Source organism: Telmatherina bonti, assembly GCF_933228915.1.
Source record: "Telmatherina bonti genome assembly, chromosome: 21".
NCBI classification, from domain to species: domain Eukaryota; kingdom Metazoa; phylum Chordata; class Actinopteri; order Atheriniformes; family Telmatherinidae; genus Telmatherina; species Telmatherina bonti.
Genome location: NC_136630.1, coordinates 12078595 through 12094337, shown reverse-complemented (window position 1 = coordinate 12094337; position 15743 = coordinate 12078595). Strand labels below are relative to the sequence as shown.

At 38.4% G+C, this 15743-nt stretch overlaps 1 protein-coding gene across 2 annotated transcripts in view; it reads left to right on the top strand.

Moving 5' to 3' along the window:
- The first annotated feature begins 3664 nt into the window (after nucleotides 1–3664).
- The window catches only part of dock1 (dedicator of cytokinesis 1), a 228474-nt gene continuing 216395 nt past the window's right edge, over nucleotides 3665–15743 (top strand). For both annotated transcript variants that reach the window (XM_079260765.1, XM_079260764.1), the window contains exon 1: nucleotides 3665–3791. In XM_079260765.1, the coding sequence (XP_079116891.1) occupies nucleotides 3749–3791 (43 nt within the window). In that variant the 5' untranslated portion in view covers nucleotides 3665–3748. The remainder of the gene's footprint in view (nucleotides 3792–15743) is intronic.

Below are 15743 nucleotides of genomic sequence, written 5' to 3'. Positions count from 1 at the left end.
AGGTTTGCCAGAGTTAGTTCTTGCGTGTCTTACTTGGCTAGCAGAGTGGTCCGCAACCTGGTTTTGGCAACCAGCATCCGCCACCATCATCACTCTTCTCTGAATTGGCAGCCATCCAAGTTTGACTGACGCAAGATGACTGAGTTGAGTTTGTTCCTTTCTTGGAGCCTGCGCAATATAAGCTCTCTCCCAAACTCCCCTGCGTTCTGGAGGGGAATAAAGCCCAGTTTGGAGAGACTCCTGGCTGTCCTGTGAACTCTCGCAAAGGCTTGAACTCCCACATGGAGACGAGTCCCTGCTAAACGAGGGAGAGCCGATCTGTCTCCAGGCATATCGGCTTGGCTCTTTGTCAAGAACGGGCATGGATGTTGTCCGATCATTGAAAGATGGATCACGAACTGGGGCTCTGACTTTGCTTTGCATTGTCTGTAGGTGCTCAAGCCAGTTGTCCAGCTGGCCTCCTTCAATGGCACTCTGAGGTCGAGGTGCTCGCCTGGGGTGAGAGGCAGCAGGTGAAAGCTCCCTCTCTGACATCAAACTCTCCCAGTGGGACTCATCTCCTGATCTCCTCCATCCTGGAGCTCCCCTTCGGTGTGCAGCTGGCCTGCGGAGCGTCATCCCCTCGGATCTCAGATAACCAGCCAAAGGTGTAAGGTTTCAGCAGATGACAAAGCCCCTTTACAGGAAAGGTATTAATTGGCCATACGAATCGGTCCAGAAATCCATGGCAAAAAAGTGATAATATAGAATAAAAGTTGATGTCTTCTTTGTCTTTGTCTGTTTTGAGAAGGTATCAGACACAGTTCAAGGTGAGAAATGGATAAAAATGATTACTGATCATTAAACACACCACGATTTTCCTGCTTTTATGACGTTGTGCTGCTGATACTTACCAGTTACTGATGAACCATTCCTTTTTTCTTGACTCCAGCTTTCCTCAGTTTGTAGAACTTTGTAATTAAACCCTCTCTGTCTTGATATAAAGTAGGTGCTGGTGGGTACCGTCTCCAGTCAGGCATGTAGCAACGAGAGGGATGCTTGGCGAACAAAAGAGTTACTGAGTACAAGAGCTGAACATCCAATACTGAAAGGAAGGGAGAATGAGAAAAGAGCAGGCTAAGAGCGAGAGAAAAAAAAACAGTTGTTGTTGATGATCTGCTTGACATAACAAGACCATTTAAACAAAGATTGCTGTTAGCATTTACCATTAATTACCAAACCATCTCATTCTGAGTTTAAGCAAGTACAAAGTTTAAAACAGCGAATCAAACTTCCTGACATTCAAGCGTCCTTACAAATGAATAAGCATCACTAATGAGCAGATTATCCATGTTATTCCATGACTCACTTACTGTGTTGGAAATTTTCTCTCTTGAGTTACCCCTCCCCGTTTCTTCTCCTCCCTGTGATCTCGTGGTTGGTGGCTGATGATGAGCACTGCTATCCTCAAGCCTCCTATGCAAACCGTGTGACTCTGGCAAGACAGTTTTAAAATGGACCAGTGTCCTCTTGGATAAGTAACTGTGACCCACATGATGTCCCACAATGCATAAGAGAAAAATATTTACAAGACAGAGGAATTGCTTCAAGCTGGAAGGAAGATTTCCTATCGCAGATTCTAACAAAAAAAATCAGCTTAACACAGTTCTGTGAACTTATTTCAAAAGAATTTAAAAAAAAAAAAAAAAAAAAAGACACTTGCTTTGATATTTAATGAATGTCAATGTTTCTCTGGGGACCCACAGTCTCCTTATGCCTTTCAAAGCAACTTTAGCATCAGTTGGAACAATTACATTTTCTGAATATGCTTTTTAGAGACTTACATAAAAAACGCTGTAGATATTTGCAATGACCTCTTTTGATTCAAACAAGCCTTGTCAGCCAAAGGAACCACGTGCAGAATCAGAATTAAACATCTGGTATCCCATTGCTTCTTGTGTTCTGCTGTGCCTGGGAGATAACTTACAAATGTACCAACATATATTAGATGGAAAGAAAGAAAAATGAAAACTCAGTAACTTTTGAGCACAGGTTTGAAATAGGCAGCCCCCTCTGCTGGCAAAACTCCAACAGGACAGGCAAAGGAGGTGCCAGACATAAGAAAGGGCATGGGGTCATGGGATGAGAAAGTGGTGACGTACAAAAACATGGATTTCCTTTCTGATCCAGTCAAATTCAGGCTGATACTGATGATACTGATCCGATACCGATTCTTTTATAAAAAATCTTATTCTTTTTTATGATTGTTTTATTTATTTGTTTTAATAAGGTTGATGGTGTTGGTTTATGATCTCACTGTGTTTACCTACATAACACATCACATATGAAATGGCTATCATTTAGATGACAATTTCCTGGTAGTATGGCGGCTTCTCATTGTGTTCCTGAAAATAGTAAACAACATATTTACTTTAACATCTAAATGAATTCTTGGAAATAAATGTTTAGTATCCGAGATATTGATGTTTCATTATTGATCCACTTGCCTCTTACTTTTATATTAACAATCAGCTGTGCAAACAAGGTTAGTTGAAATGACAGGATTGAAACATATGCACCACATGCATGACGCCTTTCCTTCAGCATCTGCAGGTTTGAGGAACCACTGGATCCAGAATAACCAGATAGTTTCATTATCACATGATAGGAGCGAAAGGTTGAACTAATCAGATGATGAACATTTTTCTTTTGACTAGACTGTAGTTACACCACAAATGAAACTGATTTTCATTTTCTCCCTTCCTTCATTTGATTAATGTATGTCTTTGATTATTTTAGACAGCTTTTCTTCAACTTAACAACTGCAAACTTTGGTTTATCATCTTTTTGTGGGATAGCTGTTAAATATTCAACACTTATGCGGCACAAAACCTTATGAATATCCACTTTAATTTTGCAGCAACCTAACAGTTTTAATAAACTTCATGGAAAAAAGGGCAAACTAACTGCGTCTTTTCAACTGTGATGAATGGCAACTCAACTACACCATGACACATTTTTGTTTTTGCTTCAATTACTTCAAGCTGATCAAAAAAAAAAAAACTTTTCACGGGAATAATAAAGATCTAGGGCTGTATTTAATCTTTTTTTGGGGCAAGTGACTATTTTTTTAACACTTTATTTTCTTTCATATTCAGCTTGAAACTACGTTTTTATTTGTTAATGTAACAATAGAATGGAAGTCTTGGTACATACCAGGAGGACAGTTTTAGGTTAAAATGTCTAATTTCAATGTATTTCTTCAAGTGCCCTATAATGGGTTAAATCACAGTAGATACATCTAACTAGGTTTTTGTTTTTTTGTTTTGTTTTTAAATATAAATGATTTATCAGTTTATATTACTGCTATATATTTTCTTTTTGAGCCCCTATCAAGTCGTGGGGCCCTTAGAATCTCCCTAACTTCCCCCCCATATGGCGCCTCTGCCATGACATTATATTGCCAGATTAATATGGCAACTAAGAGTTAAACAATCATCCACTGAAACCCTTTAGTCATGTTACAGTTCTGGCTGGTGGGCAAGTTTAGCAGAATGCCTCCAGCATGAACGCCTACATGGTGAAAAAGTTGTGTTCCCTTCCTCCCCCTTGCGGAGCGTCCTGTCACTGGTGGAAAATGGCTGCTCGGAGCAGCTCCTCAAAGCTCAGAGAAAACTGAAAAAAAAAGTCCACATTATTACAAAGAAGTCACTTCTGGAGTTCTTCCAACAAACTAAAAGGACAACTCGGGGAAGCCTCGGCGGTGATAATGTCTCGCTGGGTGCCGACGAAGAAGGAAAAGTATGGAGTTGGTACGTAAAGAAAACTTACACGCTCCATCGCTAGCTCGTCCTAGCTCTCTGCTCTCAGATTGCACAAGTTAGGGAAGATTTGTGATTAGAAAGCGACCTGCTAAATGGCTCTTACGGGATATACAGGGTACATTTGCCTTAAGTGGAGGAATGCAAATCATATGAGTTGAGAATTTGCCCGCTAATTTACATGGAATGTTAAACAAGGATTGTGTGTCTGCCTTTGTGAGGAAGAGGAGGACTGAGTGTGTGGATTGGGAATTGTTTGAGGCGCGCCTAGTTCGCAGCGCTGTTTCCTGTGTTGTTGGGCCTGCGTTACAAACTAACCAGTTAAAGGCAAAGGCTGACTGCTACCTGTCTGGTTTGTTTGTTTGTTTTCCCCAGCGTCATCTTTATTTGTTGGTCATTTACTGTCAGTGTTTTGAAAAGTGTCCCGAAAGCCCTTTTCTTGTTTAGCTTCCACTTTCTCCTTCAAAGGAAACAACAAAATATCCCAAAGAATGTCTGGTGCTTCAGTTCAAGTTATGCTGAAGTGCTCCACTAAAAAACAAAACAAACAAACAAAAAAAAAACAACAAACAAACAAAAAGGCCACAATTTGTTCAGCAGGTTTCTTTAGAAAAGCATAGGCAATGATAGCACTTATTTAGGGTGATTTAGGGCAATCGTTTAGGGATACCATTTAGTTTTATTTAGCTTGTTTGAAATGCAGATTAGTTCCTTTTACAGGGAGGTAAGCAATGCATATAGGGATTGCTTTTGCAGATTGAGGAAAACCAGTAAATATGGGGGCTGTTTTCCCCCCAAAAGTGCCAAAATTCCCAGCAATAATATCCTTTTTGTGTCCGGTCTTGGCTCTGAATCGAATAGAAGATTGTTGTCTCCCACAGTGATTAGGGAAAAATTCAGCACGCATTGGAAATGTTTATCTAATTCATTTTACACTGTTATGGATCCCACTAGCAAGTGGAAGATCCAGACACAACTTCATCACTTCTCATGCTGGTCACGCGCCTGGTTACACTTTCCTCTGGGATGGCATCCCGTTCCTCAGTAAGGACTCATGGCAGGCCTTGAGGACTCACTAGGTGGCACACCCCTGGAAGCACCTGGATCTCAAAACAAGACTGAATAGCAACAGGAGACTATCACAGGGGGTTTTGGCACATTTTTCAGGGATGCTATCCACCCATTCAGCTGTGTTGCTCATGCCATGAATGCACAATCCTTTTAATTTCATACCCTGTTGTAAAGGGAAGAAATCAGGCTGTCCAACTATGTGATACAGCACCAATCTGTGTTATTAGAGGAAATTAATCAGGCAAACATAAATTTCCTTAATTCTTGTGTTAAATCTAGTTAAAGCATTTTAAAAGCATTGCCTCATTCGATTATTGGGGAAGCATCATGTCCTAATTAAAGTTTATCTCCGGGATTAATGTTGAATTTTTTATTAGGGTCCGAGCTTTACAAAGTATAGATCGGGCCCTATTGTTGTTGAAATGTTTATTTCATTTTATTACCGTTGTGGCTGATCAGACTTGGATAGTACTTCATGATGCTATCAGTTTTATGTACACATCATCAAGTCACAACCAAAAGGGAATTTAACTTTGTGAGAAGCACAAAAGGCCTCTTTGAGCAGCAGTTGCCATCGATGGGGAGGAATATAACAGTTTTATATGGACAGCGGAGAAATCTGACAGGCCATGACACAATAAATCAAAGAGGAAAAAGGAAATAACATACTTGCAATACATAAATCAGTTGTAATATTTGGCACTTTTCCCCTTAATTTTTCACTTTTGTTGAGATATTGGATCATTTTAACAGCTGTTGAAAAGTTATTTGGTGACAGGTATCTGATGACAGATTATGGAAATCAGGTTTGGGATTGTAGCCAGAAGCTGAGAATAACGGCAGAAGCGGATTTAAAAAAAAAAAAAAAAAAAAAGATTGGGGAACAAGAAACACTTGTAAATAGGAAACAAAACTGTCAAATAAAACTGATGGAGTAGAAACTGCATTCTCCTCTTAAATCTAATGAAGCAGAAGCGTGTATGATCGTTACTGATTCATAGTACATTAACTAACTTACTTTACACCTCTGGTTTTATACGTATCTTTGCCACACGTTTAGAATGATGAAGGCGCTTCGCTTCAGCTGTTTTATTTCCAGGACTTGTTTTTCACTTTACAATACATTTCATACATATTGTTTTTACTCATAAGGGTTTCTTTTTTAATATCAACTGGAAGTGTGCAGGATTGTTTGTAGGAACACTGTTATGAACCCCTCTGGCAGACAGTTCAGTGCATTTTGATAGATTCATCAGGGCTGGTGTTAAATATTAGACTAATTCAGACACAGTTAAACATTTAAACAAATGCAGATGTTTCTGGGGATCCCTGGAACATCTGTTTCTCTAGTTTTTTTTTAGCCCAGTTTTCCAGTAAAAATTTTCTTTCATTGCAGTGGATTGTTATTTTTAATGCTTGCGTTTTACATGTTTCAAATGAGCGCTGGTGACTTCAGTCTAGTTCATACCATGGCAGCGCATGTTGTGTGTGTGTGTGTGTGTGGCAGTGTCTGTGATTCTAAAGATTTCCTCTCCATTCCAAAATAAATTACAAGCGGGATTCCTTTAAAAATCGTGGAGAAAATTCTCACAGGGTTCACCGAATGTAAGAACAGATGAGTCATTAGTTGAAAGAGAAGCAGCCGCCACATGACGGCTGCAGAGGATTGGTGGGGTGTACAGCTATTTCAATTTTAATACTTCGTGTGTTGACCAAGTATCACTAATGAGCGCTATGTGAGAGCTCTTACGCTCTCTGTTCTCACTCTGCATCTATTTATTTTCAGCAAAACTTTTGTCTTGCTATTAAACTGCGCTCATAATAGCCCCAGTGGTGCTTTCAGTGCACGTGGGAAAAGTTTCTGTGCTGGTTTGCTTATGTAGAGTACTGAAGCAATTATAAATGGTTCTGTTTAAACGTGAATAACAGTGTTTTCAGAAAGAACACTTTTCAAAGGAGCCACCTTAATCACATTAAGCAACACTGAAAAATAAATCCATAATATATTATTATAAATATTAATAATGATAATAATAATGTTAATATTAAAAATAATAATAACAATAATAATAGATCATTTAAGAGTAATTGAGAATAAACTTGAACTGGAAAGTAACAAATGAGTTCCTTACTAGGATCTATGAAACTGAGTCTAAATAGAAGTCTACAAATTTATTTCCATTATGGATTATCCAAATATTGTTCTGTTTGAACATTAAAGATTGACTTTACTTAAAATAAGAAATTGAAGGAAAACGGTGACAGAATCATTAGCATATTTTACCAGTGATGAAAACCAGAAGATCAAGTAGTAGTTCAAGTATCTCTGGGTTTTCTTGATGAGTGTGGGAAGAATGGAGTGGGATCGGTGTGGCGTCCACAGTTATCTGGGTTACGTATTGGGCTGTTGCGGTGAAGCGCTTGATTTACTGGTCAGTCAACATTCCTACCCTCACCTACAGCCACAAGCTATGAGAAGTGGGCACAGTGAGTTTCCCCTGCAGGGTTCCTGGGTTCTCCCTTACAGTTTGGATGAAAAGCTCAGTCATCAAGCAGATGAAGTAGGTTTTGAATCTGTTGCGGCTGCCTCCTTCCTTTTGAGGAAAAACAATGGAACACGTTGAAGAAACTACATTTCTCTGCTGGCCCGAAATGCCTTTTGGATATCCTGGATGAGCTGGAAAAAGTAGCCTGGCAGAGGGAAATTTAGGCTTCTCTGCTTCCTAACCTCGGATCAGAGATTGATGGATGCACAAAGCATATGAAGATTTATTTCTTGGATTTATAGATGCTCTATTAAACATAGTAACAGCTTGATCAACACTGTCAGGCTCTGCTCAATGGTAATTAGAGTCTAACAAGGAAATTTGACTTCTCTCTGGGAGTCAGGTAAAAAAGCCATTACTATAATCAGGCACTTGCAGCTTTCTTAAGTAAAACATCCTTTCTCCATGTCCTCATTCCTTCAGCCGACAGACTACTGAATTCAAACTATAGCCTTTTTAGTGCATCCAAAAATGTGTTTTTTGAGTTGTAAATAACAGTATTACTAACTAGTGGTGAAAACGACCAAAACTATAAGTAAAATCTTTTTTTTTTTTTTCTGTAAACCTGTGATTTTTTGGGTCAGTGAGGACTCAAAATGCCCTTACAGGGTAAGGCCAGGTGCCGCGCTCCATCATGAAATAATCTCACAGCCTCCTCCCTCCTTTACTCAGAGAGTGTTGTAATTTACCATTACTGAAGGTAACATTAGACCTTAGAATGGGAAATTTTGTAATTTAATTAGAAATGGATTATCTAAATGATATCCTTCATTTGTTCTGATTTTACTGAGTCTTCTGACTTCCACTGTTTGTTTTTCTGCGTCTTCATTTGCTATAAGTTTACACTCGCTACGTTTACATGGAAGTTTTGATTCCTGTTTATTTCCGTATAAAAGTTATTTCCTCTTTAAACTGATGAAAAACAACCATGTAAACACTTAATTTCTAATGCAAATTTCTATTCGGAATTAAACTTAATTCCAATGTAATCATCTGGTTTATTTGCATTTTAATTACGTACTATTTAATTCCTCTGTCATGTAAACCTTAATTCTGCTCTAAGTTAATTCCAGTCGTTCCGCGCATGCTCGTTACCTTGTCCTGTCCCGATGACACGCATTGTTTTGCCTCCCGTGTTTGGTGGTCTGTCTTTCTTCTCCTTTTCAGTTGCTGAAAAAAGTAGTATGCTTATGTGGAGCTGGTACTTTAAAATGATAATAAAAATAGCGGTGAAACTGGTACTTATTATGTAGTTTTTACAAGTTATGACTGAAGAGACGAGAAGCAGGGAGTGAACTTTGTTTATTTCCGGTATATGTCATACGTCACGTGCACCTTCTGTCCAATCAGAACCCTTTCCCAACCCGCTGCTATAAAGAAGAATTAAGTAAGGACGTGTTTCATGTAAACCTTCTTTCAGAATTATTATTTGTCCTGTAAACTCGTAGGAGAATATGTTAATTCCGAATTATTTAATTCCGAATGATTAATTCCGAATTAAAAAACATCATGTAACTGCACCCAGTGAGACTAAAGCTTGCTACATCCTTGATAAGAAGAGAGAACTATTTTGTTGTTATCGAGGTCCCGAGAAGCAAATGACATCATTATGTTCTCGCGGACGTGGTTAAAGATAGCTCTTTACACATCGAGCTGGCAGAACTTTTTTCCTGTGGGACTCCAAGAAGTATTGCGTGATTGGTTGGAAATTTGAGGTGGGTGTGGTTAAAACGGAACAGCATGAAGCGGACAGTTGCCGCTTCCGCGTTTTTGCTGATGAATGTAAGACTGATTGTTTTGATAAAACAGCTGATAAAGATAGTGAGAAAGAATGAAACATTTTTACAACATGTGGCATTTAAACACACGCAGTGTAAAAAACCCACCCTGCTGGGGAAAAAGTTTCTCGTTTAATATGTAATAACAGGGATCATGGCACATTAAAGCAGACATCGCCACCTGCAGTAATGCTGGTCAGTTGCAGACAAAGCTTCCCATGAAGTATAAACGAACCGGGCGAAAAGCCTCACGAGCAAGAACAAAGTTCTCGCTTCCCGTGGAGTTAAACAGTCACAAAGCTCCTATGAGAGATTAATCACTGAATAATACATGGCTTTATTACTCAGGACAAAAGGTACATAAATGCTTTTTTCAAGTGGCTTGGTACACTATTAATTCATAGTGTTTTTTTTTTTTTTTTTCAAGAATAAAGTACTCCAAAAAGCAAAGGAAGATTTGACTCCTCTTATGTTGCATTATTGATGGATAAACAAAAGCTCAAGCAATTTAGTACGAAGCTTCAGTTTCTGTTTAAATTAAAACCATCAAAACGGCAGCCTTAGCACGAATGACAGTAGCAAAATCATTTTCAACAGAAAATGACGAACATTGAAATAGTTGTTAAAACTGAAGCATCTATTATATTTCAGACCATTTAAAGAAGTTCATATCATTGTGACTTAGCCAACCTGCATAGGATGTTTTATATTTTGTTGTTTTTTACGTGTCATATCTGGGGTGAACATTCCTCTGTTGGCAATAGGTGAGCAGGGTATCAACTGTTGCCATAGAGATAGAGAAGGAGGATGCAGTTTGGAAAATGTTGAGGCCTTTGATGAGGATAAAAATGTAAAATAAAAAAGGAGTCATTCATAAAAAATTTTGAAATGCTGCTAAAAATGCAGCTTCTTGTTCGGAAGATGAAGAAAGTCCGTTAACTTTCTCTAAAAGGAGGTGACTGTGAAATACGTCACTCTTCTTTACTAACTGCAGCATGATGTGGTGTGTGCAGCTTCAGTGAACAGCTTATGCGTCAAATGACATACCAGTAAATTATAAGCTACTCACCTTTATGTACGGTAAGGCTTTGCTGAGCCTACACTTGTTCACGATAACGTTTACTAAATATCCAAAAAGTGTAGATGTACTATTTTCTATGTAGAAAGCTGTATCCACATTTTCTACATAATATCCCAGATATTACAGTACATATTTTCATGAATTTGTCTGGGAGAAATAATGGTCCAGGGAAATTCTGATGTATCAGCCCCAACTTGTGCTAAATGCAACTATTTGCATTCAGGTTTATTTTGCATTCCTAAAGCTGGATGCAGTTTTTTCACTTATTATTTCTTGTAATACTGAAAGGATGTTTTGCTCATCCTTCTATACATGTTTTTAGTTAAACTTTCCAATTAGTTTTTCTTTCATCCATTACTTGGATTATTATTTGGGTGGGATTGTACACCATTTCCTTCATTGGACTAGTCTGATGATATGTGAGTTTCCTGACTACATTTTAGAAACTCTGATTCATAATGCCTCTGTAATCTTTAAAATCTTGCCACAAGTCTGTTTGTTGCTTTTTTACATTGTTTTGTGAGGACAGCTATTACCCTGAGGCATCAGCCTGACTTCCTGCTTTAAAAAACTACCTTTATTTCTGCATGTCTTGTAAGCTGTCTGTGGATGGAGATTTCTCTCAGCCATTCTAGCCAAAATTCACATACCAAACAAGCATTTATGAAGTTCTCGCTCCCACAAATTGTAGTGATTTATTCCAAATGGAAGATGAGGTCCAGACCAGGCTTTATGACAGAGGAGGAAGGCCGGGGAGTTTGTCAGAGGTGTTCACTAAGCATGATCTTCCTTGACCTCGAGCTCATTACACTCCTCTGCTCTTGATAAATGCCAACCAGCTGAGTGTAAATTAAGATCATGAGTTCTTGAGTCGAGCTTTTGTTGTGGCACCCAGAAAGTGATTCACCGCAGCCTCAGGGGAGAGTTGTTTAGCTTCTTCTCAGGGTTTCTGTCGTGAATTAACTGGAAATACTTTTTTGATGCTAATTTCAAATGCTGTCTCATTAATTCTGTTTCATCAGGAAGTTGCTGTTCCTTGAGAGCAACTTCAGAGAGTTATAGTTAGAGAAAGCAAACCAGGAACTCGAAGCAAGGAGACTTATCTCGACCCACACATAACTGTTGAGACCTTGACACAGATGGAGCTCGTTTGAGAAATGTTTCCACTCACTGATGCGTCTCACTTTGAAGTGAAACTCGAAGCAATCTGTTGTATTAGCAGCTCAGAACATGAAACGCTGAAATGTATGTGGACAGCGGACGCTTTTTCACCATCCTATAGTTTTAGGTTTGGCCAAAAAGGAAATGCTTCTTCCTGGAGGTCAGATCACAGACTGGCAGCTTATCTATGAGGACAGTTGGTCACACAAGAACACACACTGAGCTCTAAATTTCACTGTGACGTGGCTGAGATTCATATTTTTAAACTGGTGTGTGGCAGAATGATGGCCAACAGGGCCGACAACCCCAGTGGGCTGTCATTTGGAACAGGTTAGCGATGACTGACACATTTAGAGCAGAAAATAGAGACGGTCTCCTCTCGACGCAGTCTTTATGTTATTTGCAAAAAGGCCCACCCTGCACTCAAGACAACCACCTCACACCCACGAATGCAGAAAGCTAACAAATATGGTTGCAATTAAAACACAGTCTGGGTTACGACAGAAATTCTAACCATATGTCTTAAAATACTCGCCTTGACTTTAATTCTGCTTTTATTGGCTCTGGCTGGGGTTATTTGGTGTGAAACATGGCAGAATTATTCTCTCTTAGTCACACTAGCCTTGATCTCCCATGTTATTTTTGTCTTGTTTTTAACCACAGTCAATGCAGAAAGGGAAAAAGTGTTGTTCTTTGTCATCACAGCCCTCCTTGCTGTACATTATCATTATCAAATCTGGTGTAATAATGACTAATAACAATTAATATGCAGAGGAAGCTACTTGATTTTACTTTTTAAATGTGTATAAACTTTGTCTACGAAGTGAAAATGAGCTGACAAGCTTGGAGACATTTTTCTAAAGCAGCTTATCAAAACAGAGAAGATATGGTCAACATAAGGCAGAGGATTTTTTTCCCCCTCTTATCTGTTTGTGACGTTTGTTTTCAGTCCGGTTGTATCTCAGAGATGTGCAAAGAATCCACCGAGCAGTTAAACAACTTTCTCCCTCTGCAGTGGTTGCCCAGTACTGTGGAAAGGATAATGTGTGCGATGTGTGTTTTCATGAAGTAAGTGATCCCCGTGAGAAGTGTGCAACTCTTTTGAGCAGTTACTTAGAGCCAGAATGCTGAGCTAACACCATTAATTACACTTTAATGAGTTTGTACATCATCGTGTTGGATTATTTATTTTCATATCCACGCAGGAAGCTGAATCTGTCGTCCACCTGGGACCTCTTCTCCCTGCGATTTTTCTTCCTATTTAATACAACCAAGCTGCAGTTATGGAGATGCCCAGCAGATCTGGAAGCAAAAGTCTTCCTCGTTCTGTCAGCCAATCCAATATAAATGTCTGTAAGCCTTGTTAGGCTGCCTCTAAGGTCACGGTTTAAGGTACCAGATGATTCAAATACTTTGTGTAAATCCCGAATATACTAAACTTTTTTATTTCATGTAAAGGATGAAAGAAAAAATTCAGATGTATTGATCATTAACTAGATTTTTTTTAGTGTTCATTAAAAACTTTGCACATCATCCTCTTCTTTTCTCCTTAGAGGTCAGAATGACTTTGCTTTTATTCATTCTGAAAGGGAATTATATATTAACTGTAGGCCGTGCTGCTTGGCGAGGCAGTTCTAATAGTACAGCTCCCAATGGCTTGCTTTGAGATGGTGGCAAAGACAAATGACAACTGGCCTATTTAATCAGTGCATAGCTAAGTGGTTCCACAGTATTTCATCTTGGCTCAATACTGAGACAAAGCAGGGGTACTTCTATGTCTTGTTTCAGGAGTCGCAGTCACCGGGGAGGTTGAGTTGAGCTGAAGATAAAGATGTTGTGAGCACATTAACTTCACATGTACACAGTTGGAAATTTCATTTTGGGCTAACTGGTTGCAGTGCAGATGGAGCGGGGTTTGTTGCAGTGGTTTGCTAAAGCTGGGATGGTTAGCCTTCACAACAAAGCATGAAGCTGCATTGGGAAAAAAAAGAACAAATAAATCTGGAGCATATTAAAAATTAAGCATCATGAGTCAGAAATGAGTCAGTATCTTTTAAAAGGAGCTATTTTTTACCTTTTTTTTTAGGAGGCTTTCTTTCACTATTTCTACTATTTCTGTTTCCATTACAACTATTGAAAACAGTTGGTGTACTTAGAAATATAATTGTCCATTAGGTAGCTTGTATGTTTATTATAATTTGCCTTTGTTTAAATGTTATAACCCCACATTGTAGTAATCTGCAGTGTTTTGAGCACACATGTCCTCAGCAAGAATATATGTCATCTCAATCACATGAATTAAAAACCAAAAAACAAAAAGACTTCTGGATGTCAAGAACCTTCAGTATGACTTCATGGAGCATCTTTGTGGTAAAAGATGACACATATAGTTATGTTTGCCCCTTTTAATTGCAGAGGGCCTGATGTTCCCTTTTGTCAGTATGACAAAAGAAGTGAGGCATGAAGGCAGCGAGACATGTGTGGGTTGTCCCTTTAACTTGGCTACATAGACGGTTGTTCTGCTGTAACCCTCAGTATTGATTGTAGACATGCCAAGCAGCTTGGCCCTTTTGTCTGGAAGGAGTCCTGCTGTGCCGCTCTGGCTTGCTTAACAGATGGTTAATGGAGTGTAACACGTCAGTGTAAAACAAAGGTCACTGATGCAGACATATGTTGTTACATAATTTAGCCTTGGCTAGTTGAATATCAAATGAAAGAATCTTTTGAGCTGTCTAATTATATAGACAGTATCTTTAGTCATTGCACTTGCTAATTTTATAATAAGTATGCCGTGTGGTCTCCCAGTGAGCAATAAGCACAAATGTTTGCTGCTGTTCTGCAAACCTCAGATGCACACTGTAAATTATTTGGTCAGTGCTTTTATTTAATATCTATTAACCACTCAAAAATACTGTCAATCAATTTGTAGACTTCATTAAATGTATTTAACTGTCATGTTTAAAGTAGTTGTGGATGTATTATTTATGTTAGAGTAGGAAGATTTAGTACAAGCTAGTGAAAAAAGTAGTCAGTCTCCCCATGGACCACAGTTAATAGGCCTATTATTAATATCCAGGAAATTAAATTTTATTTTTTCTTTTTAGTAGGATTACTTAAAATATGATGAAGGATTTGCATGAAAATGTCATTTTTCATGTTAGAGTTCAGATCTTCTTCCTGTACTTGTTTATTCAGTGTACATAGCTACCAGTGCAAATTAATTCAGAATAGGTTGAAACTTGTGCAGGCGTGTTATCAAAGCCGTAAGGACTTTGACAGATAAATGAGCAAACCCGAGCCGTTTTTTTTTTTCTTTTTTATTTGTATAAAATAAAAAAGGTTGCTACACAACCATCTTGCCAGTCTTAAAAAAATGCTGAGACGACATGGTGTACCAGTGACTGCACAGCAAACAGGACTGGCTGCTTCTGGTGTAGCTAAAGCTGTAAGTCATAAACATGTGATTGGGCATTGCAGAAGCAAAAATACATTTTTTATTTCCATTTGATGTAAACAACAACTTCAAAAACGTAAAATATGTGCTGATATGTTGTTAAATGTTGAGACGATATGATTTGCGATGTGTACACAATTAACTCAACACATGGTGTTAAGTTCTGGTGTATTAGAAAGGGCTGTGGTCCACTTTTTCATCCCACTGAAGTGGGATGGAGAGAATGATAACTTTGTGTAACCTGACTGTTTTGATGGGTCAAGCATAGGTCCTTGGAAGGACTCACTTTTTAAACACTGCAGAAGACAGCCCACATGTTAGCACTTAAAGATAAGTGCCAATGACATTGACAAGCACACTGTTATTATTGACCAATAAGCTGAGGCATTAGTTGAGACTGCATATTTATTTAGCTTATGTAAACCTTCTCAGAGGTAGGTTTTCTGGTTGTTATACTATATTGATTTTGAGTCCTCTAATCCCATGTTGAGATTCATGCATAACAGAACTCCCAGGGAGCAACATTACGGAGGCTGTTCAGGTTATAAAAATGTCAGCACTAATATCGGCTGCAGTCCATATTAATGTTGCATTTGTCACCTTTAAAATGTCCCATGGGTTGTTTTGGAGACTTGTAATTGAGGTGTCAGTCAGTGATTGTGGTTGGACACGCAATTGGGACTGCTGTGTGCAGCAAGAGACAGCCTTTCAGTATGGCTGGCATTTGATTAAATGGCCTTTTGTGATATATATATATATATGTGTATATGTGTATATATATATATATATATATATATATATATATATATATATATATATATATATATATATATATATATATATATGTGTGTG